Raw genomic sequence first — 21,682 nt, 5'->3', positions numbered from 1 at the left:
GCACCTTGGGCTCATCCTCACACCATATGTTATGGATTTCAGATGCTCCTGCTGAGATGGATCTTTCTGGGCATACTTGTTATCACAGAGTTGCCAGATGCATGTTATGGTGACTGCCTCACTCAGTGCCTGCAAAGAAACCGCTCTTTGGCTTCTACTTTAATAACATCCGTAATTAAAATTGTCAGCTGAAGGCTCTGCAGCCTCAATAACTTAAGATAATTTTAGTTTCCAGAACAGATTAAGGAGTTCACAACAAAGTATTTGGCCATTCAATTATTAGAAATATCTACTAGGAAAATACTTCTGACAGATAAAAACTGTGGAACTTACACAGTACATGTGATGATCTAAAATACGTGACTCACTGGCAAGTACATTTATGACTGGAGTTTGCTACACTCAGTTCGCTGAATCCATTTCTCATCTGAAGTGAGGCCCTGAGAGAGAGCACAATGAGAACGATGATCCATTGCTCCCCCTTCTGACAATAATATTCCCCTATACCTATACGGATAAACTCTTGTCTTTATATATCCATTTTTATGCATATGTGTAATTGCAAGCACATAAAAATATGCGACTGTAGAAAACAAGGTTGAAAAGACCTTCAAGTAGTTATCTAACCCATCTCTCTGCCCCAAGACCAGCTCCATCTTAACAATTCTTGATAGTTCTGTCTTTAAACACCTTTTAAAAAATTACCAGAGAGGGAGGTTTCATATCCTGCCTGGGCAATCTGGTCCAGTATCTCACTATACCTGCAGTTAAATCTTTTTAACTCCCAAAACGAGCATCTCACTTCAGCAGAGGATCACTTTCTCTCTTCCATTCCCAGGGTAGAATAATCTACCGTCTTCCTTCCTATGGCTGCCTTTTATGTTCTTAAACAGTACTGTCATATATCCCATTAATGTTTTCATCAGTAAACTTGGCTTTCCCTGTTCCTGCCCCTGATCACGGAGAACTGCCATTAGCTTTCCTGAGGACTGCTCACATGCTTAAAGTTACACATATTTCAGTATTGCGTTGAACTGGGGACTTCACTGCCAGCACTGCCTAGGGCTGTAAAACACAGGCCGATCTACTTTAATTGCAGTAAATTACTTCAGTAAATTACTGGGTTTTTTATAATGGTCTGACATCTTTGCAAGTGTCTTAAAACTTGTAACTGCGGATAAAAACTACTGTAATTTGTTAGTGAAGAATAAGCAGTGTAATATTGCTCTGAAGCTCATTTACTTGACCAGCAGGCAGTGTTTAAGTTTCAGTTTCATTAAGTATTTACTTAGCAGTGCAGACATGCACAGCGTGTATTGGAAACTGAACTGGGGGTCCTAAAACATCTAGAAGCAATTCGTATTGCTGATAAATAGGCATGCCCCAAACCTAATAATTATTGAGCTGCTGATAGGAGTGTATACTCCCCTCTCATCAATGTGAGGTGCAATCCCCTCTGAGTACTCAAAATGAGGGAGAACAGAATCTGCAGGAGTTAGTGCACATCAAGAATATGCAATCCCTGCAAAATATAAGGACGTAACAAGCTGATACGTGTGCATAACGTTGATAACAATTTTAAATAATTAGAAAGAATACTCTGCATGGGCCCTTTCATTGCAATTTTTGTAATGCTTTGCCTTGATTTGTTATTTTAAAAGGTTGTTTGATAAACATGTTATGAATTACTCTTCCATATGAAGAAGTCAAAGATAGAAGACTGATAAGTAGGGGAAAACACAGTACACATTCATTTGTGAAATACACTCTATGTGTTCTGACTTGAACACATACCAGTCTCTTTGTGCAAGAGCTTCCCGAGCTGGTGACCACCTCCTAGGATTCCTCTGCCTGAGATGATGAACACTCTGCCACAGTTTAATCATTTACAGCATCAGCTTGACTACAGCTGCATTTGTGGGGCAGGAATATAAGCATGGAAATGGGACAAAATGAAAATATGCAATGGAAAGGCAATCTTAGACTGTAGCAATATATATTCCACTAAAGGCCTTGAGAGTATCAAAACACAGGTGACAATCCTAGTTCCAGCATTATAGTAATGTTGATGATATTCTTCACCACCCATCTGTCACATATGATTAAGTAAAGGGTGTGCATATATGTACACAGCTGATCCTCAGAGAAGCAAGAATCCCACACAGGACTTTCTAACCAGACATCCTTGTGGCCTGTGTCAAGGTTAGTCATGCCTGTTTTCACAGATTCAAGAAGAGGCAAGTCATATATTATTTAAAACTCCACAGTTTTAAGGGTGCTGATCTAACTCCTGTGGAGTCTTTCAAGAGAAAACTTGTCAATGTACACCCATGCACTGAGTTACTGCCAAATACTTAACAATGATGGAATAGTTTATTCTGGCATATACTACCCCACAAAATCCCTGCAATTAACTCAAGGAAAAAAAAATGCACTAAACTTTAAGGTACCAAGAATAGAAAAACTCTCCTTTCAGCTGTCAATGTATTGAGAGATTTTCAGCTACAGTGCCATTACTTGAAACACTATAGGCTGTCTGTCATGACAGAGACTGACAGAGAGCTTGTTCAGTGACTATCAACATATGTGATGGAGGTCCCTGATGCCAGTACACAACCTTTAAGCTACATGGGCTACTGATAGGAAAATGTCACTTTACTGATAGGAAAATGTCTCTTAACACCACATCCACATTTAATCCCTGGGTCTAAGTTTTTACTTTGTAAGATTTGCAGTTATTAACCTTGAAGATCATGGAATTGAAGATACCCAACCTAAGCTAGATGCCACTGACACTTGCTCCAAGGACTACCTCTCTCAATGCCACTCTAAAAACTGAGCAGAGTTTTTAATCAGGGCATAAAAGCAAGCCCATTTTCACATTTTCCCCAAGTGAGCACTTCTGGGTGAAATGCTGCACGTTGCTTAAGAACAATAACATCTAGTAAATACATTTAACACAAAAATATGCTCAGATCATCAGAGATGACAAAAATTTGGGCAAGGCGCTGGGATTAAAAGGGTTTGAAATTTCTTAAAATAACGATCAGTTGGTTCTCCAGCGAAGATGAGAGCACTCAAGGTACATTTTTTTGTTTCCTTTATCTGCTTCAGTCTTGCAAAGACTTTAAACAAAGTCTCTGCAATTTTTGCATGACTATATCAGAGAAAATCTCTCAAGTGGACCTAAAAATAATGACAGTGTTGTCATATATTGGTCCCTGTTATTAGCAGAGAGTCTCAACCACTTCAGTACTCTCATATGCAGCAGTGAGAGCTAGGAAGTCCATCTTAGCTAACTCTTAATATCTTTTTTAAGAGAAAACTGCAGAACCTCTTGGCTATAATAAATTTGACAATTTTTCTTTACAAGACCTTGAAAATTAAAGTAAAAAATAAAGGCAAGTCTAAGCAATCTCCAGACACAAGGCAGAAAAGGAAAATGTTACTTTTGCTTTAGTTTTATGCTAGTGTCATTCCACTGACTTCAATGTAATTACTGGTCATTTTCGGTTATAAGAGCAGACTCTACCTTCCAAGCTTAAGTTCTGATGTAGCCTAAACTGATTTTACTCCATGAATGCAGTCTACAAGGCCCTTCTTTTGATACATTTACATGCTATAAACAAGTTAGAACAATTTCTGAGAAGTGAATATTATTCAAACCTCCATAGCCAGCAAAAACACAGCCCTAAGGCCATGCAGAAGTGGGTAGGACTTCAGAAATTTCTGCAGCAGTTAGTAGCTGGGCACATAAAAACACTCCTCCCTCTTGCCCCAGGCTAGAGGGATTATGCAGACAGTGCAGAGTGTACCTCATGCGTCAGGATGCATCACTTGGCTTGAAACAAGATCAATAGACTTCAGAAAAAATGAGAGAAGGGGGCAATGCATATGTGCTTTAAGATTTAGTATGTTGGCTAACACCTCCATTACTCATTGCCAATGTAGAGTGAGAAAAGCCCTGGCCTTTTTGCCTAACAAGTGATTAAATGGAAGTTTTATGATGCTCCTTGTGCTCTGAAGGCGCAGAACACAAGAAGGTGAAACTGGAGTCTCTAGACCCAGAGCCAGTTTCCTTTATCATTACTCTCTACTTACTCTGGCTTTGCTGCTACAGAAGATGCTTGCAGTGAACTAGAAAATATTCTTGTCCTGTCAGTGGTCATGTTTGAACTCTAGTGCTTTTCTTGTAATATAAGATTAATGAGAGAGACCACGTGTAGAGCGTATTTTCCACTTGCCCAGCCAGATCCTGGAACTGTCTGCAATTAAACTGGTATTAACTGGAAGAAATCTAATCTTTAAAGTGTCACTATAGAAGTACCAAAGCACACAGAAAACAAAGCCAGGAAGCAGGTCTTCCTCCTTGTTCTTTAGGGAGACAAACTGCTCTGATGAGTTTAAAGGGTATGTTCTACAAATAGATCTCAATAATTTTATCTCCCAGTGAACAAGATCCTATACTTTTTTTTCTCTGTATTTTGCTTAACCAAAATTATTCTGGTCACCAAAGAAATAAAAAGTAATCAAACAATACTAGAAATTTTACACAGTGTGTCATAAACATACCAATATTGATAATATGTGAAGAGTCTCGTTATTCTCAAGGAAACAAATACATACTTCTTGCGAGAATGGTTTTAGTCTAATTTCTGTTTGCAACCATGAAATTTTGGAGAACATAACATCCATCTCTCCTGCGTTTCTGCAATAAAAGCACTGGGCAGGAACTTGTAAAGATGACAGTTTAGTTCCCAGATGTGTCGGGGATCTCCTGCCAGATCTGATATTGTGCAAGTCACATGCTTTTACAGGATTAGTCACACAGGCAAACCCAGTAAACACAGGTAAACACTTAATACCAGCCCTAAACAGGATATTTTCCTAGTGTGATTACCCAGTGGTGAGCAAAACTGACAATATTTCCTCTTCTCCTGTTTGTACAGTATATTAAGCTCATCAGCCCCATGTGTGGAACTGTCTTTCTATACTCCCAGTCTCAAGCACACAGGAATCCCCACCTGGGGTGGGGTGTGTGGGTGTAACTGCAGTAAAATAACAATGATCACGTACAGGGTGACTGTTCTGTGTATCTACCTTTTCATGTGTTATGCTCTTGTAAAAATCTTCCTGGAATCTCAGCTGGCAAAAGATCTAAAATCTCAGACTTTGTTGTTTTTGTGCAACCCAGCCATCAGCATGTCTGTGCAGCACAGCATGAGTAATTTAAGAAAGGGACTATCACTGAGACAGAAGGAAACATGTTTTAAACTTGCAATCATGTGGTCTCAAAGCTCCTGTGCATTTGAAAATCAGCTCACTTGTAATTTGGAGGTGCAGTTGTATTGAAACATTTACTGTTGTACTAAGCAGTGCCTTTTTTGACATACTATTTAAAATAAATAAGGTTTTAGACATGAAATTAGCTTCGAGTATTAAAAAAGATTAAAGGAGTAAGTCACATTGGAGTTGAACAATGCCTCTGAATTCCTTCAAGCAATAATGTGAGTTAACACATGAGTTTTCCTGCTAAATGTCCTAACTAATCAAACAGGATGTGATCTTCACTATCAAATTCTCCTGGAAATGTGGCTGAACCTATATATACTTATGCTCAAAAGCATGGCAACTACCAACATAATGTCAGGCCTACACTGTGCTCACTCACCTCTCCAGGTAATACTGTGTCTTGTCTCAGCATACATGGAATTCATGCAAAGATAAATTCAGCCTCCTCATCTGTGCTCGCTGGGAGGAATTGGCAGGGAACTAATGCCCTCCCGCTGCCCACACGAAGGGCACGACGTGCTGAGACTCGCCAGCCTGCAGACCGCGCACACGGCAGTCACTGTTTGCCCTGTGGGGCCTCCTCACGCTGTCCAGCCATGGGCAGAGCCAGAGCAGCCACAGATGCTTCACCAGCACTTGCCCTTTGCAGCTACGTCAGCTGTTTTTCCTCAGTCCTGGCAATTATACTAGAAAAACACATTTTTATACCCACCAGCCTTGAGCAACAGGCACCCACATGGGGGAATAGGCCACAGGGTGGCAGGGGATGTGGCTAAGAAGGCTGACTTGAGATTTTTGCTTGGTTCAGCAGCCCTCCGAATACCAGAGCGCTCTCCGACCCCACAGCTCAGGCTGCTCCTGTGCGGGGCTACTCCTTGTCGCCATCCCGACTGCTTTTCCAGTCCCTTCTTCGTGTGTGGCGCCAGCTTCGGGCCCGACTGGGGAGTACCTCTTCCACCAAGATGCCAACGGACCTCAGCAAGACCCGGTCGTGACACAGCAGCGACATCAGCGCGGCTTTGTGCCGCTCGCCCGCCCGCCCGCGCCGCTCGCCACTTCGCGCCGCTCGCCACTTCGCGCGCCCGCCCGCGCCGCTCTGCGGGCGCAGAGGCAGCTCCGCGCGCGGAGCGCCCCCCACCGGCCGCTCCCGCGCAGGCGCGCGGCGGGAAGCCCCACTGGCCCCGCCCCCTTCTCCCGGAAGCGGGAAATTGAAGCGGCTCCCAGCGGGACTGGCGGCCGTTGGGGCCGTTAGGGCCGTTGGGAGCGGGTGCAGGGGCGCGCCGCGCTGAGCGGGGGGAGCGACCGTTGGTGTCGGCGATTTTCCCGCCCGCGGTTGCCGTAGGGTCTCCTCGGTGCTCGGGTTACGTGCTAGGGACGTGTGTCGCATCAGACGGAGCTACTGGGGCCTGGGAGCCTCCTGCGCGCTGCCCAGCCCCGTTGCTGCCTCCTCGAGGGCTGGAGGGCGCGCTGGGGCCTGGAGCCCGCGTTTATCGGGGAAAACTGTACATGAAGTGAATGTTTAACACAGGGTAGCCCCAAGAAGGAAAACTGAGGCACCCAAGGCTGGCGGGTTGTCTAAAGCACCAAATAAGTAAGTACTGAAGTGTGAAGCTACCTTTTGTGCTTCTAGTCCATGTTTTTCTTAGTTGCTGCACAGATTTTATTTATTTATATATTCTGTGTGTGACAAGTAGCATTACTGCTTGAAAATGCAAAGCATACTTAGGCTGAGGTATTAGGGAGCAAGGAGTTAACAGCACAGAAGAGAATTGGTAATGTGCAACTCCAAAGAGTTACAGTGACAGTGAACCCTTGAAAAACCTTGATTGTATTTAAGGTCAGTTGGATACAAATACTGTGCCTTACAACCTAAAGGCATTGAATCATGGGATTTTTATTTATTATTTTAAGAGTTGAACGAATGCTCATGCTTGAAATTATTTTGTTCAGTAGTGAGATATATTACATGCTCCTCACATAGGTGTGATGTAGCCTTTTCAGGGCCTCATGCTCAGTCTGAGAAATAATAGTGATAATTTATGTTTGACGTGTGCTGCGGCTTTCTCTTTAATGCACAAATTGCCAAGGTATCCAATTAATCTGACTCTTGTTCCTTCCCAAGTCCTTCTCTTTTAGTGAAAAACCATATGTTGAATTTTGAACAGTTGGGGGGAGTATTGCCTTGCAAGATAAATGAGGATTCATGCCCTTGCTGCAGAGCCAGGCAGACCTGAGTTGCTGGGTTAGTAAAGCTTGGTTATGCTGAAGCTTTGGCTAGCTCCCCATCTAAGGGAGAACCTCTTTGTGCCAGTCTGGTGTTGTGCAGCAATCTGATCCCAGGTTTTTATTTTTAAAAGGTTTCTCTTTCGAAGCCCCTAATTGCAATTTCCAGGTCCGGGGAGTTATAAATGACAGTTTTCCAGCTGCCTGCTGGTCACTAAAAGGTGTTCACAAGTGCTAAACTTGCTTAAATGTTGCAAAGTCAATTTAAAGGTGAGGCATGCTGAGAGGCATAACTTACCATTTTCATTATGGTGCTTCTCTGAGCAAACTAGGGAGGCTTAGTTTTAATTAAAATTCCACTTTGTGAGTAATTATTCTTTCATGTAGCATCCCCTCAAAGGATCAGAGTAGGTTATTTTCACATACCAGGAGGATGTGTGAGTGGTTGTTTTCCTTTTTTTTTAAAAAAAAAAAATCAGTTGTTTATATAGATGAACAATAAAATTTTTATGGCTCCCAGCAACTCTTTTTTCTCTATTTGGGATGCAGCTAAATGGAAGGAGTGATTCTACACTACTTTGCAAGGATTACGTAGTAAGAGTCCTTCAGGTTAAGAAAATAAAGTTTGTCTGAAATTAGCTTTTTTTTGTTGTTGTTGTTTTTCTTTTTGTTAATTTTGATGTTGCAGTTTCTAACCTTGGGAACTACAGTCATACTCTAGTGGACTGAGATGCTTCATAAATCCTTCGCGCATTTGGTACTTGAAAGACCTCACCTATGTTAGAGGTGGGAGAAAGCTTGCAATGAAGAAAAACTGTAAGCTTTCTGTAATATTTTTCTTATTTTAAAAAATACCTTCTGTAGCACTTTGAGTGAGGGAGATCTAATAAACAAAAGTATAGTAAATTGATTATTTAACTGGTAGTACTGTCATTTATCCTCTTGAAGTAATGCTATTCACATACCAAAATCGTTCTTGACAAATGAAATGTTTGTAGAAGATGAGTAGATTACTTTTTAACTTAAGTCATACTATTTCTTATCTGGGCTTTTTACTCATCTCTGCATCCATGTGGCTGTTATGATTAGGTAAAAATGGCAGAGTGCATAACTTAATCTTTCTTTTAACAGAAATTGCTTTTCACCTGAAGATGGAAGACCCAGGATTTGATAAATCACCATCTCTATGCAGTACTCCAAAGGAATCTGAGACAGCAACTCTACAGAGCACTAGTTCAGGGAAACAGGTATAGAAATGTTGGTTTCCATTAATTTGACTGTGTAGTGACAAAAATATTTATGAAACCATTAAGTAGAAGGTGAGGTACTCATCACTGGAAGGCTAAAGATTATAAGACTAAGTTATAAGTAGCTTATACCTATAACTGCAAGGTTCTCCAGGTAGGGAATGCTATTGGTATATTTTGCCCTAAATATGAAAGTCTGTTATGAATACAGAATGATGTAGCAATATGTCCAAGATGCTATGTAAATGCTAATAAATTGAATAATGTTTTTTCTTTTGTTTCCTTTTTCGATATTCTAGTTTCCTCGGATCCATTTTCTATATATGCGCGATGTCTTCTTGTTACTTGTGCTTGCAAATGAGCAAAGAAATTCATTTATCTAACTGTTCTAGGTTGCTTTTTCAAGGCTTTACTGTGTTTTTGTCTAGCATTTAGTCTTGCTCTTGCTAAAAATCTTGCCGTGGTTAATAGCCTTCTGTTTTGTGGCTTGTGACTTTTTGAGCGGCTTTGCTTGAGTTTCCTATGGAGGTTCATGTTCTTATTTAGTTCTGAATATTGAACTCATTTTGCATAAAGAATTTAATAGACTGTCCTTTCAGTTTGCCTGTTCTCTATAGTGACTAGCTCTGCATTGATGGTTGTCTTAAGCGATACGTTTCTGCTGTCAGACTGACAATAGCACGTGTTACTAAAAACTAGGCTGATACTAGATAGGTCTAGTTTCTAAGAGTATCTTAAACCATCTCTCTCTTTCATATTCCAGTATTTTTCCACAGGTAAAAATGTTAGATACCAATTATGAAAATCTGCCTTTTTTGGGAAGAAAATTTGACTTTATGTATGCTTATTAGTGAAGGTGTGTATGTGTTAGGGGAGAGGGGCAACAAGAACAATCTATACCTGCATGACATTTCAGGGAAAGTCAAACAGAATGGAAGAAAATTAAGTTTAAATGTGTCGTATGTCTTCTGCATTAAGATTTGACAAGCAACTTTGCTTTAATAAACATTACAGTACTTGGTCTTTGAAACATTCCTGTATCTTGCAGCTGTGTATGCAAGTACGTTAAAGAAAGAAGGTAACTTCGTTCAAGTTTGTGAAAACTATAGCAATAATTAGGAAGTCTTACTTTACGGTGTCGTTTATATATTCTATGTAAAATAAAAATATATAAATAAAAATGAGATTATTCTGAGAAATTAGGACAATTTTTCTCCTCTTTTTGTTCTTTAATTTCCTTTAGCCAATGAGTGCAGCCTTGAGGGAGCGATTAAGGAAAACAAGACGTTCCTTTAATGCTAGTCTTACAGTGGCAAAACGTCTCAAAATAGACACTGAAGAAAAAGACTGTGCTAATTCTGACAAAGCTTCTCTATTGAAGAATGCAGACTTTTCCAGGTTACAAGATAGTCCTGAAATCCTGGAAAAAAATAGCCCTACACATGCATGTTTCAAAAGTTCTTTACAGAAAAATCCTCCCTGTGAATCAGCAGAGAACTCTAATGTGCTAAGGACTAATCTTAGTCACCAACAGTCCCTGGAAGAGAAAGCACGGCTGCTGAAGCAAGTGCAGGAGAAAGAAGATCTACTTCGAAGACTCAAACTAGTCAAGATGTACCGATCTAAGGTGAGGGAAAACTCAGAAAAAGTATTTCTAACATTCTTTGAAGTAGAATTGACACTGAAATCCATTTTTTTTGATTAAAGTAACGATACCAGTTCACATTTGTGTGGTGTTTGCGTATTGTCTCAGTTTAAAGTGCTTAATAAAAATAGATGCAGAGTCTTAATAGTATCTGTTATTTGCTGAAATATATTTTTATCTCAATTTCAGAATAACCTGTCTGAACTGCAGGCTTTGATAGTGAAATGGAGAAGTAGTACCCAGCTGATGCTATATGAGCTACAGTCAGCCTTCTCTGCAGATGGCAAGAAAGTCAGTCTCACTCAGCTGATAGATAATTTTGGATTAGAAGACAAATTACTACACTACAGCAGAACAGAAGAAGACTTTGTAGATACATAATCTACAAGTGCAAATCTTTAAATTACAGATGTGTATAACTGGAAAAGACTGAATATAAACTTTGTGTAAGAAGTGTTACACCAACTGGCAAATGTTATGCTTTGGGAATTTTTCTTATGAGGCATTCATGAACCTATGTATGTAGGTTTGGTAGGCACTCTAGAAGGCATTATTTTGTACAAAAGACTTATACCACCTGTTTTGCAAAACCTGGCTTGAACTCGATCAGTAACAGTAAATAGTTCTTTTTTAAAAAAATCAAGTAATATTTTAATGGGTAGTCTTTTATTATCCTGAAATAATGAACTCTGTCATTCCTGTTGATATTCAGATGGGGAAGTGTTCAGTTTTTGTTCATAGATAAATCCACTTATTACAAATTTCTTGCTGCTGCCAGTCAGTTAATTGTACATTTTGTGAGTTAAGTAAGGATAAATCAGTTGCATATATTTAATGCTCTGAAGTTTCAGTGAGTTATTCTCCTAGCTTTAGTGAGGGAAATATGCCCAAATGCAGTAATTTTTAGTCACTGGTCTAGATGTCTGTCTCTTGGGAAACTGCCTCTAAAGCATTCCACTGCAGTCTGAAATAATGGGAGAGAAGGGAACATGTATGCAAGTATGCAGGAAAAACAGGCCTAATCTAATGGAACGACTTTAGTTACGTGTCATTTACTTCTCTGTGGTAAAGCTGAGAAAAGCTTTAGTGTTTCATTTATCATGCACCTTGAAATGTCTTTTTAATTTTGTCTTAAGCAATTTCAAATTATTTTCTGATTTTTGTGTATGCATATATTGTAGTGACTTCTGCCAGCTTTTCTTATTTATCGAGTGTAACAGTTCATAAACATCCAAATGTCCTACAGATCTGAGTATTGTTTTAAACAGATTCCTCACTGGGTGTACCTTAGCTTTGGGGGGGTTTATGTGGCATAAGGAAGTCATTTCGTATTTCTAAAGGAAAATAGCAAGATTCCCATATCATTTTATAGTTCTGTGGTTCAGTGGACTTAAATTTGAGGCCGCTCTTCAGGAATAGAAATTGTTAGTGCCTGCTGGGATTTAATGAACAACAAAAGTAGTTTTGGACCTTTTTTTTTTCTAACAAGTGTAAAATTTTGTTTTACTATGGCATAAAATAATTTCAAGTGTGAGGAAAAGGCAGCAGATGAAGGAAATTAACAGAAGACTAAAATCTACTTGAAGACATGCACTTCAAGGGCTTAACATGAAGAAACTGTTTGCATTTAAAGCAAGTCTGGAAGAATGGTTGGGTCTTTGTTTAGTGTAGCTGCATGGCACTGACAGAATCCTGCATCTTGCCCATTAAAGCACCTGTGAGTTGTGGACAGGGGAGAAGCATGGTTTGCAAAAGAAGCATTGAGAGTATTTTCCTATTCTTGTAGGTCTTGATTTGTTTAATGTATGGTTGGCAGTAGTTGTGACACAAAATACACAGTCTAAACTCAAGAAGCAGCTAAAATAAGATCTTTCCCACTCCCCCCTCTATTTTTTTTATCCTTGTGTATGATGAATCTAAGATGCCCACCATGTTGTTATCTAAGTATTTCAAGACAACATTTTTTTGCAAGGCTATTATAACTGAGTTCCTCTCAATATTTTTTAAATGAAGGTTTTAATTCAATTAAATTCACATCAAAAAACACAGACATTTTAGGGGGTGCAAATATAGCTCTTGCCTTTCTTGCAATAGTTTAACATGAAAATCTCCTAGAATTGCATATTGTAGATTACTGCGTATACAAATATATCTTCTACCATTCGGATATTTCTTTTACTATTTATTTTCTATAATGAGCTAATAAGTATGTAGTGTTTTGATTCTATAACCATTTCACAAACAGAAATATAAACGTAGAAAAGACTGGGCATCAATATACAAAAAGGACATATATGCATCTCACAGTGAAATACTTTTCTAAAGAAATTACTAAAGAAAACTTTTGCTGGAAGAAAAATTTACCAGCAAGCTTTTGTCCAAACTTTATTCATAGACAAGACCATGGTGTTCCGCATCTGTCAGAATTCTGTTTTTCAAATCATAGGTAATGTTCTTAACTTCCATCTTTCCGTTTCTGCCTGAAGAACTCTAAACTGTTCTTCCTGTTTTTTCACATTATCTCGTAGCTTTTTCTGCCTCAAAATATCTTGGTAACGCTGCTGTGCAATCTCTTCAAATACAAGCTGTGTGTCTGCATAAAACAAAGTATAATGAGTAGCGTGTACTTGTAGGTGAAATAGAGTCTGTTTCTTTAGTGGAACTGCTCCGGGTTAATCGAAGCTGTGTAATAAATACATTAAGATCACTTGCCTTTTTTTTTAAAAAAAAAAAAAAAAAGGCCAACACTATTTATTTATTGTAGTGAATATCAAAATTTTCAACAAGGCACTCAGCATGCTTCCTTGCCTTTCCAGTAAGTACTCACTGCTTTTAAAATTCTCTTACTATTGAAAAATATATAGTTTTCCTAATATTGTATCTACTCTTCAGCCTCCTGCTACTTACTCTTTTATCTTGAAACTGTTCTGAGAAAAAATACCTTATTTTGCCCAATGAAGGTATTAACTCAGTGCTTTGATTTAAATAATTTCAGCAACCTATCAGTTAAATTGGGTTACAAGAGCACCGCTCTTTAGAGTAACAAATGCAGCAATCTGTATGTGAGAAAGGGCCCTGTGAACTGCACCTCTAGCCATCAATATACATTCCTTGCCCCAGAGCTGATGCTGAGGGCTTTGCTGTGACTCACCAGCTGCCTTGAAGATGTGCTCCCTTTCTGAGACAGATACAAGCATTTCTTGCAGCTCCAGGCTGAGCTTGTAGTTTGCTTGCTCCTTTAAGCTGATGCCCTTTTCCAGCTCTTTAATTATTTTCTGACAGTTCTTCACATTCTTCTGGTGCAGCTGTTCATTTCCAAATAAATAAAGCAAATGTATGTGATATGAAAGGTGCTCTGACAAACATCAATGTAAACCTATCATCTTCCATCAACCACCACATTATAGTTCAATTAATTTTTTCGGTTTTTGTTTTGTTTGCTTTTGTCGTATACCACCCTTTACATATTTTATTTCAGTATGTTTAATGGTATTTAAATATAAGTAGGTGAGAAGAAGGAGCAAAGATTTACGGGTCAAGGAGAGGTATATATTAAAAGTAAGACTTAAAGGGAAAAGTGGGGAAACAAAGTGAATGCGATCCATGAGGTGAGAACACTCTTTTGGCTCCTAGGCACTAAAGGCCCTTGTGATTTTTAGTGAAGCTGGCTGGATATATATATTTATGTGTGTGCTGCTGTGCCTATTCTGCAAGCAGCCCTTGAATTAGTTGAAGAGTTGGTTTAACTGCATCAGTTGCCATTACACCTTATAAACATCTTTTGCTATGAAAGGAGAGGAAATTAAGCTAAGTATGTGGTGGTTCATTTGGGTTTTACCTCATCCATGACACTGAGAGTCTGCTCCATCATTGAAACCTGGTGGCTGACGCAGCTGTCATAGTTCGGCACAGTCAGGAACTGAAGAATTAAAAGCATCCAGGTTAAGCCTGTTTGATTTCAACAATTTTGCTCTTCTGTGAAGGCAATCATATTACATGAAACTCGGAAAATGGGAATTCTACACAGCAGAAGGCATTAATAGATAGGCCAAGAGTTAGCGATAATATTGCTCTTGCTTATACCTGAACATCTTAACTTTGCTACTGAGCAACGTCAAGAGCAAAGCTTATGTTTGAAAACTGAATTGTTGACCTACCAGGCATCAAGTTTTTTCGTAGTTGGAAAGCAATTAAGAGACATAAGCAGTGGTATAAGAATAGGCAGCAAAATTTCTGTAGACAAAAGGCAAAGTAGAAAATAACTCACTAGCTGGTGATCTTTTGAAACCCGTAGTGTTAGAATATCCCGAGCCTTCTGTTTCAGATCTTCTATCTGCATTTTCATTTTCTTGTGTTCCCATTCCAGCTGAAATATCCCTTTAGAGAAGTCTTTACATTCCACCATGCTAGCAATTTTCTTTTCTCCTTCAGCCTGAAGAAAGAGATTAATCTTAATTAACACACTTTATGGATTACAGAATAATTATGTGTAAGTGGACGGGCAAGCCTCCAAAGTCATAATTTTAGTAAGGGAAGTGTGCCATACTGCAGTCTCTTTCCAAACTTAGCTCCAGATGGTAATCTTTTGTGGAGTTTTTGTTGCCTTTTAGGCACTGTGCCACATTGCAGCCTTGGGTCATAGGATGAGGAGATGAAGAAAATTACAACTAACCTCTCTCTTTCTCTTATCATCCTATCTTGTTAAAATGCTCAAGCACTTTATCTCCACAAAATATAAACTTGCTCTGTATCAGGTATTCTGAAGTTATTACGGAAGAATTTGTGCAGTAGCAGTAAAAAGCAATTTTGTACAGTTAAAATGCCTAAGAAAATAACCTTTATCAAGACTTTGAAAAACTTAAGTGTATTAAGTATGATGACTGATTCCATATTATATAGAAGGCTGTATATATGTATATATTTAATATTATAAGCTATTGACCACTTGTTTCCTAACATAAGTGTGGTTTTTCCTTGAGGGAACTGTAGGACTGGTACCCAGGATATTTGCATTCTCTATTTACAGCATATGTCTAAGATGACATGTCTAAAAAATGTTGCTGTTTATTGATCTGAATTGTATTGATCAAACATCACGAAAGAGTCTGTACTTCAATCTTTGAATTATGAGAGACATTACAAAATTCTTAGTACAACTGAGGCTACTGGTGTCTGGTAATGAATTGAAACTGGATGTCAAACTGGAGAAAAAGCACTTGAGGGGCAACGCCTTTGTTTAAAGAGCTTAAATTTCCTTCAGATAATGTACATTACCATGATAGTGCAATTCAGTTCTTCAATAACACTCTTATTAATAAGAATGGCATCAGTGAAATCGGGGAGCTCAGTACTTTCCAATTCCACCTGTCCTTGTTTTAGCAAAAATTGGACAGTCAAATTCAACTGAAGCTTCATCTTCTCTTCCCGCAGCCTAAAATGACAGAAACTCAAAAGCAGTTAGTGGTTTTACCACGCTTACATAAATACTTCCACGATCCTCAAAACTGTTATGTTTATTACTGATGTTTTAAGGTGTATGTTCGTGTTGGGTTTTTACTCCTTCAGATTTAGCCCGTGTTCTATTTGTTCCCAAAATGACTTCAAAATTTGCAATTCATTTCTATACATAATGTTCTCAACCACTGGATTCTTGTTTTCTTAAAATGTTGTAGCAGGTGGAAAGTGTCCTTACTGAGCAAATCCTTAGCAATAATTGAAAATAAAATACAGAGAATTCCAAAGCAACACCTCTCATATAATTTCTGCTGAGGTTTGTTGCTGAAGGACAATGAATGTGAAAATTATTGAGTGGACATGAAAAAAAGAAAAATTACAAGTCTGAATAGCTCTGTGAAATCAGGGCTCATGACTGAGCAGCATATTACAACTGAAAGTGATTACTGCAGCTTCTTTAGGCTTTATCTTAGGTCTCCTCTTTGAGAGAATTCTAGCTGTGTGTGGTAGAGCACACAGCTGCTCCCATTCTGTGTGTGACTCGGTTCTATGTTACTGCAGAAATAAAATGTAGCTAAACACAGAAAAACAAACAGAATTACCATGTGAGCTCTTGGAAAATGTCTCCTATTTCTGACTTCAATTTCTCATCTTCATCTATTCTCCTCTGGAGAAAGGCTTGCATATCCGCCAGTGTTAGGGCTTTCGACTTCACCTAAGCAACAACAACATCATGTCATTGGAAACTTGTTCAACTTCATGAGTTTGTGAAGGCCTCTTCAAGAACTGAGAGAACAAGATTTTTAGAAGGCAGATGTATATGGAAATAGGCTTCCTGTAGTTCTGAGAGTCCCAGTAAAGCACACAAGACATAAAAGTTAAAATTCTTGCACTCTGCTCAAAAAATCATTTATTCATTTATACATGGTTTATTGACAAGAAGGGGAATCTCATTCCCTTCTGTTTTGATAAGATGTGTCCACATCTCCAATGCGACATAAACATTCCAACAGGCAATTAAAATCAAATACGTTTTTAGGGGGGATAAATAAAATGAAAACAAAATCTGTGAAGCCATGCCAAGGCCCCAATCATTTTGATCAAATCCTCCCACATGCATATAGTTTCCACTGGAGGAAAATTAGAACTGATTTCCTTTGATTACATTTTTATTATTTTGACGTGAACAAAAAGTGAACAGTAGTTACATAGGCTCAAATGCAGATTATGTATGCTGTGCTGCTATTTTATCATATTTGAACCCCACAGAAGCTTAAGATCTGAAAATATCAAAAAGGGTAGTGGCAAAATAAAGCATTTTACGTACGAGTTGCTCACTCTCCACTTTGTTTCGTCTAGCCAGACAAAAGCGATCCCATAAAGATGGATCTAAGCCATTAGGCATATATTCGGGTTTATCCAATTCATCCATGGCTTTCATTAAAAGATTAAGTCCTTCTTGGTAATCTTCAGCAGAGCCTGAATGATCCCCATATGGGCTAGCCGTGTCAAGGAGTATTTTCACCTTCTGGATCCTAAAGTACATAGTATACACAATATTTACATTTATCTTTATTTTCTCTCACATAAAATAAGTTAATGTAGAACTAACAACATTTCATATTCTCAAACTTTTGCAAAGAGCAACTAGGCAAGACTACAGACTTTTTAAAAATAAAATTCAAGTTTTTTAGAACTGTTCATTATTTAGATTGCATTTAAAATTAATTGTTCAGGGTGAACGAGGAAATGTCAGTGATCAAATTAAGTATATAGTGGAAATCATGAACTATTGTCAACCATCTACATAAAAAGTAGGGAAGCAGTCAGTCTATGGATTCTGAAGATGTTTTAGATAACTGAAATAAAGTGTTCTCATTCTTGAAACACAAAAACTGTTGTATTTTAACAGATGGAATCAGATTGGGTCTTACCTTGGTCGACGTCTGTAAAGTTTGAAAAGTTTATCAAGGAGGTATGCGGGAATGTCAGCAAAATCCTTTCTAAAATCAGATTCCAAAATCTAGGAGGGAAACAGACATCCTCCTTGTCATTACAATGTTATGATTAAAAAAAAAAGAAAAAATCCTTCCCATCCTCCCCTCACAATATGATACTTCCAAACTTTCCATTCAGGGAATCTCGGCTATTTCATATATTCTTGCTCTCAGACACGACAGTTTACACTGTCATTTTTTTTCTTTAATGCCAAGGAAGACTCAAGGCAGAGCACAAAACTACAGGATTAAATGCAGAAGTTTTGTCACACTAAAATTCTCTGTGAAGAAGTCCTCCTGGCTCCCAAGTGATTATGAAAGCTTATGTGCACATGCTGACCTTTGCTGTTTAACTTCAGTGATCGGCAAATTAATCAGATCCCATTCCCATCCTTAAAATAACCTATGTTCTTCTAATAATTGAGATGCAGCATGGTCTTTATATATATGAATTTGCTTGGATGTGTCTAGAGTCTCACCTTATCTTCAGCAATTGCATTTTCATAGGTGTCTATATAAGCATCGATTTTCCTGTTTGTACACTGGATTGTTTTTGTAGATTTTACCTGTAGCAAAAAAAGAGGGGATTTCAAGAATAAAATTCAGTCAGTAGAAGCCCTTAATGGCTATTTGCATACACCAATGAAGCCAACAATCTCTTAGTTCTTTCGAGCTATATATACTAACTATTCAATTCCTTCTCTGGGGGTATTTCCTGTGGGTACTGCTTAAAGGTGAGCAGGTATAAAATTCAAGTATTCCTTCTGCTTAAGGAAGTATTTGATAGCATCTTAGACCAATTTTTCTGTGTTTCTTTCTGAATTTTCAGTATAAGGGCCTATGTTCATACTTGTTTTCACTTGCATAGAGATTTCCTTTTTCCTTTCAGGTCATCAAAGGTGAATCAAAATCCTCAAATTATGTTCAGCAAAAGGTTCTCCATTCTGGAATGCAGTTTCCCTGTTGGCATGACATAAACCTGATACACACCAGCATACTAAGCTCATCTGCTTTATCCAGGCTATTAATTGATTGTACTCTGCTGGGAAGACAAGTTTTGAAAGTTTGCATGGACCAAAGATATACCAATGAGGACATTAGTAAAGACTTTAAAAACTGTGTATTTCAAAAATGCAAGCTGATAACTCACTTTCTCTTTCCGCTTCTTCTTAAGGAAATGATGAAGTTCAGCTTCTCTGGTGTCCAACTCTTCATCCAACAGCAAAGAATAAAGGATATTGATTATTTTGAGTTCTTCCTGTGGGAGGAAAAAAAAATAACAAACATTCCTGTGGCATAGAGATAGATATTAAATATTAGAGTTCTCTACCATACCTGATAGATGACCATCTCTGAATTCACTTTCCTTTCAAAGAGTTTGCACATAGTCTCATCAAAACTTTGTGTTGTTTCCTGGATGGAAGCTTGAAGTTTCTTCAATTCAGCTTCCAGTGCCTGGAGAAGGCAAGGACAAGAGAGCTATTACTATTACATCTGGAGGAACAAACAAGCTATACGAGTATATGAGTGTAGCGTGGGATGCTGGAGATGGCCGTGTGGAATTGCAAGTGAAGATTTTATAGTTGTGCCCCACTCCAGAGCCATGCAATATTCATTAATATTGTAGACGCAAATACAAGGGTTTAGAACCTACATTGTTTACAGAATTAGGTGAAACCACTTCCCCTTCAGAAGCCAAATAGAATCTCATAATCTCTGCTGTGCAATAAATTTTGTGTTGGATTGGTTTGACCAGTCAAAGGGTCATATTAACCAAAAGTCTTGAAGAACAGCTAGTTCAAATTACACTACTTGCTTTTTAAATTACCAGAATCTGGCTATTAGACCTAAATGTAATTTTTGAAATCAATATTTAAGGCAATCCTTTTCTAATTGTTTTTATTTTCAAGGAGATTAAAGAGAATGTTTTTATCCCCCAACTTTGATTCAAACTAAGGAGTCTAACTAATCTATGCACTTTTATTGAAAGACCAGTTTCTCTTCCTATTAACTGAACAGCCCATTACCTTCCTATTACCACTGAACACCTATGGCAGAAACATGAAGATCCCAAGTTTTGTACAATCAAAACAACATTCTGGAAGACATTATTTTGATGACTGTGATAAAAAAGAAAGCAGGATCCACATTTCTTTAAATCTGTCCTAAAAATGGTGAGGATTGTCCCTGAGAGTGAAACTATTGATTTCCACTATCAAGGAGCTACTCCACTGTAAAATGATCACAGATAAATTTGTAAGAGAAAAATCCTTTAGCCAAAAGATCCCAACAAATACTTGTTTGGAAGAAGGATATTGCCAGGCTACCAAGTTGTGTTGATCAAATTACCACTTAGAAGAATAACCATTGTGGTATTAAATGTGTATAGCATCAGCAATTCTGGGAATGGAACCTAAAAAAAAACATTTTAGGAATAGTGAGACATTTATGAAGGAAAGTAATCTATTGTCAGATGTCACAAGGTTTGGCACATACTAATGTTTGCTGCTTTTTCTACTGTTTAAGCTAAGACTTACATACTAATATACTATTCCATGTGAACTGTATTCTTTATTTTTTCTTTGCTTGTTCTATTTATTGGCATTTATTTTTACAATTAGATCCTGAGCAAGACTCAAAGCTTTGGCCATGCAAAGAGTGATGAAAAACACTCCTCTTTTTAACTTACTCTTTTATGCTTTTCTCTTTCTTCATTCAGTTCCTGGACTTTTTTCTCATATTCTCTGAATATTTTCTTTTCTTCTTCATTCCAAACAGATTCAGATTTGGATATAAAAGAAGGTGGAGGAATATCCTGGGGATATTAAAGAAGAATATGTTTCAAAAACAATATTAAATCTCTGTCAGTATGCTAACAAACTACAGCCTGCATAAAATTTAATGAAAGGCATCTCTTAGTTGTAGGTAAGGTAGATGCCTTAAGTCTAAGGAATGTGTATATCCTATTTCTCTGGTTTGCTCCTTGCACCAATACTTTAGATATAAATACAATCAAATTCTTTTTCACTTACAGGAATTCACTAAATTTACTAGTGGATCTTGTAAAATGTAAAAGTATTATTTTATTCGTTTAGTTAAATGAAACACAGTACTTTTCTGTAAGATAATAGCTGAGTCATAAACCTCTCCCTTTGTAAAATAGTCATAGAGGTAATACTAAATTAGGTGCCTAAATTATTCCACTATGATAGATGTCGTGATAGATAGATGTTGATGAGTCCTTAACCTTAGTTGTAAATATTTTCTGTTTTTCATTCACATTTCCCTAAAAACACTACAAGGTCCCCAAATGATATGGCAGAAACACAGCTCACAATTTTCAAGATGTCTTCCTTTTTGACTTCCAGCACTCCACCCATCATGTCCTTAAGAGCACGCAGCCTTTCATTGTCCTAGGAAAGACAACAAAAAACACTGTAGGATGCAAAAGGAAGTGTAGTAATTAGAAGTGAGGAATGATAAAGGAGCAGTTCATTTCTAGATCACCAGGAACTCTGCTGTCTGTCACCAGTAATTTAATGCTCTTTGGTGATGCATATGAAATAAGGTAAAAGTTTGAGAGATTTTTTTCTGATAGACAGAAGCTCATATACCAAATAACTTACTACCAATGACATTCTGGCAGTTTTGAAAGGAATAGATGGGCAGAGACTAGTCTTGCCCACTTGGTAGGTTAGGGTGAAGGAAGCTAAAGCATAGCTGCCTTGTTGTGCATCATTTTGAGGGCTAGAGCTTTCACAGATACAGAGTTTTTAAAGCCAGAAGGGAACATTTTATCATCTATGATCTGTGACAAACAGAGG

The 21,682-nt window shown here is 38.1% G+C and overlaps 2 protein-coding genes across 2 annotated transcripts in view; one reads left to right on the top strand and one right to left on the bottom strand.

The window, feature by feature from the left end:
- The first annotated feature begins 6,840 nt into the window (after nt 1–6,840).
- On the top strand, nt 6,841–10,838 carry SFR1 (SWI5 dependent homologous recombination repair protein 1). The gene is made up of 4 exons (XM_010227358.2): nt 6,841–6,883; nt 8,647–8,762; nt 10,006–10,389; nt 10,597–10,838. Exons 2-4 carry the CDS (start codon nt 8,667–8,669, stop codon nt 10,786–10,788), a joined length of 672 nt encoding a protein of 223 aa, XP_010225660.2. The 5' UTR covers nt 6,841–6,883; nt 8,647–8,666; the 3' UTR covers nt 10,789–10,838.
- A 2,000-nt stretch (nt 10,839–12,838) lies between these two features.
- Nucleotides 12,839–21,682, bottom strand: part of CFAP43 (cilia and flagella associated protein 43) — a 39,419-nt gene continuing 30,575 nt past the window's right edge. The window contains exons 27-39 of the mRNA XM_088528643.1: nt 21,194–21,271; nt 20,548–20,673; nt 19,194–19,313; nt 19,009–19,116; nt 18,338–18,424; nt 17,796–17,884; nt 17,189–17,396; nt 16,464–16,576; nt 15,682–15,838; nt 14,675–14,839; nt 14,246–14,326; nt 13,559–13,712; nt 12,839–13,000 (exon numbers count right to left, since the gene is read on the bottom strand). Coding sequence (XP_088384769.1) covers nt 12,843–13,000; nt 13,559–13,712; nt 14,246–14,326; nt 14,675–14,839; nt 15,682–15,838; nt 16,464–16,576; nt 17,189–17,396; nt 17,796–17,884; nt 18,338–18,424; nt 19,009–19,116; nt 19,194–19,313; nt 20,548–20,673; nt 21,194–21,271 — 1,644 coding nt within the window. The 3' untranslated portion in view covers nt 12,839–12,842. The remainder of the gene's footprint in view (nt 13,001–13,558; nt 13,713–14,245; nt 14,327–14,674; nt 14,840–15,681; nt 15,839–16,463; nt 16,577–17,188; nt 17,397–17,795; nt 17,885–18,337; nt 18,425–19,008; nt 19,117–19,193; nt 19,314–20,547; nt 20,674–21,193; nt 21,272–21,682) is intronic.

The sequence above is a fragment of the Tinamus guttatus genome, unplaced genomic scaffold, assembly GCF_059628265.1.
Source record: "Tinamus guttatus ecotype Peru unplaced genomic scaffold, ASM5962826v1 Tinamus_guttatus_pri_ptg000314l, whole genome shotgun sequence".
NCBI lineage: Eukaryota > Metazoa > Chordata > Aves > Tinamiformes > Tinamidae > Tinamus > Tinamus guttatus.
This window is presented reverse-complemented; position numbering and strand designations above follow the sequence as displayed.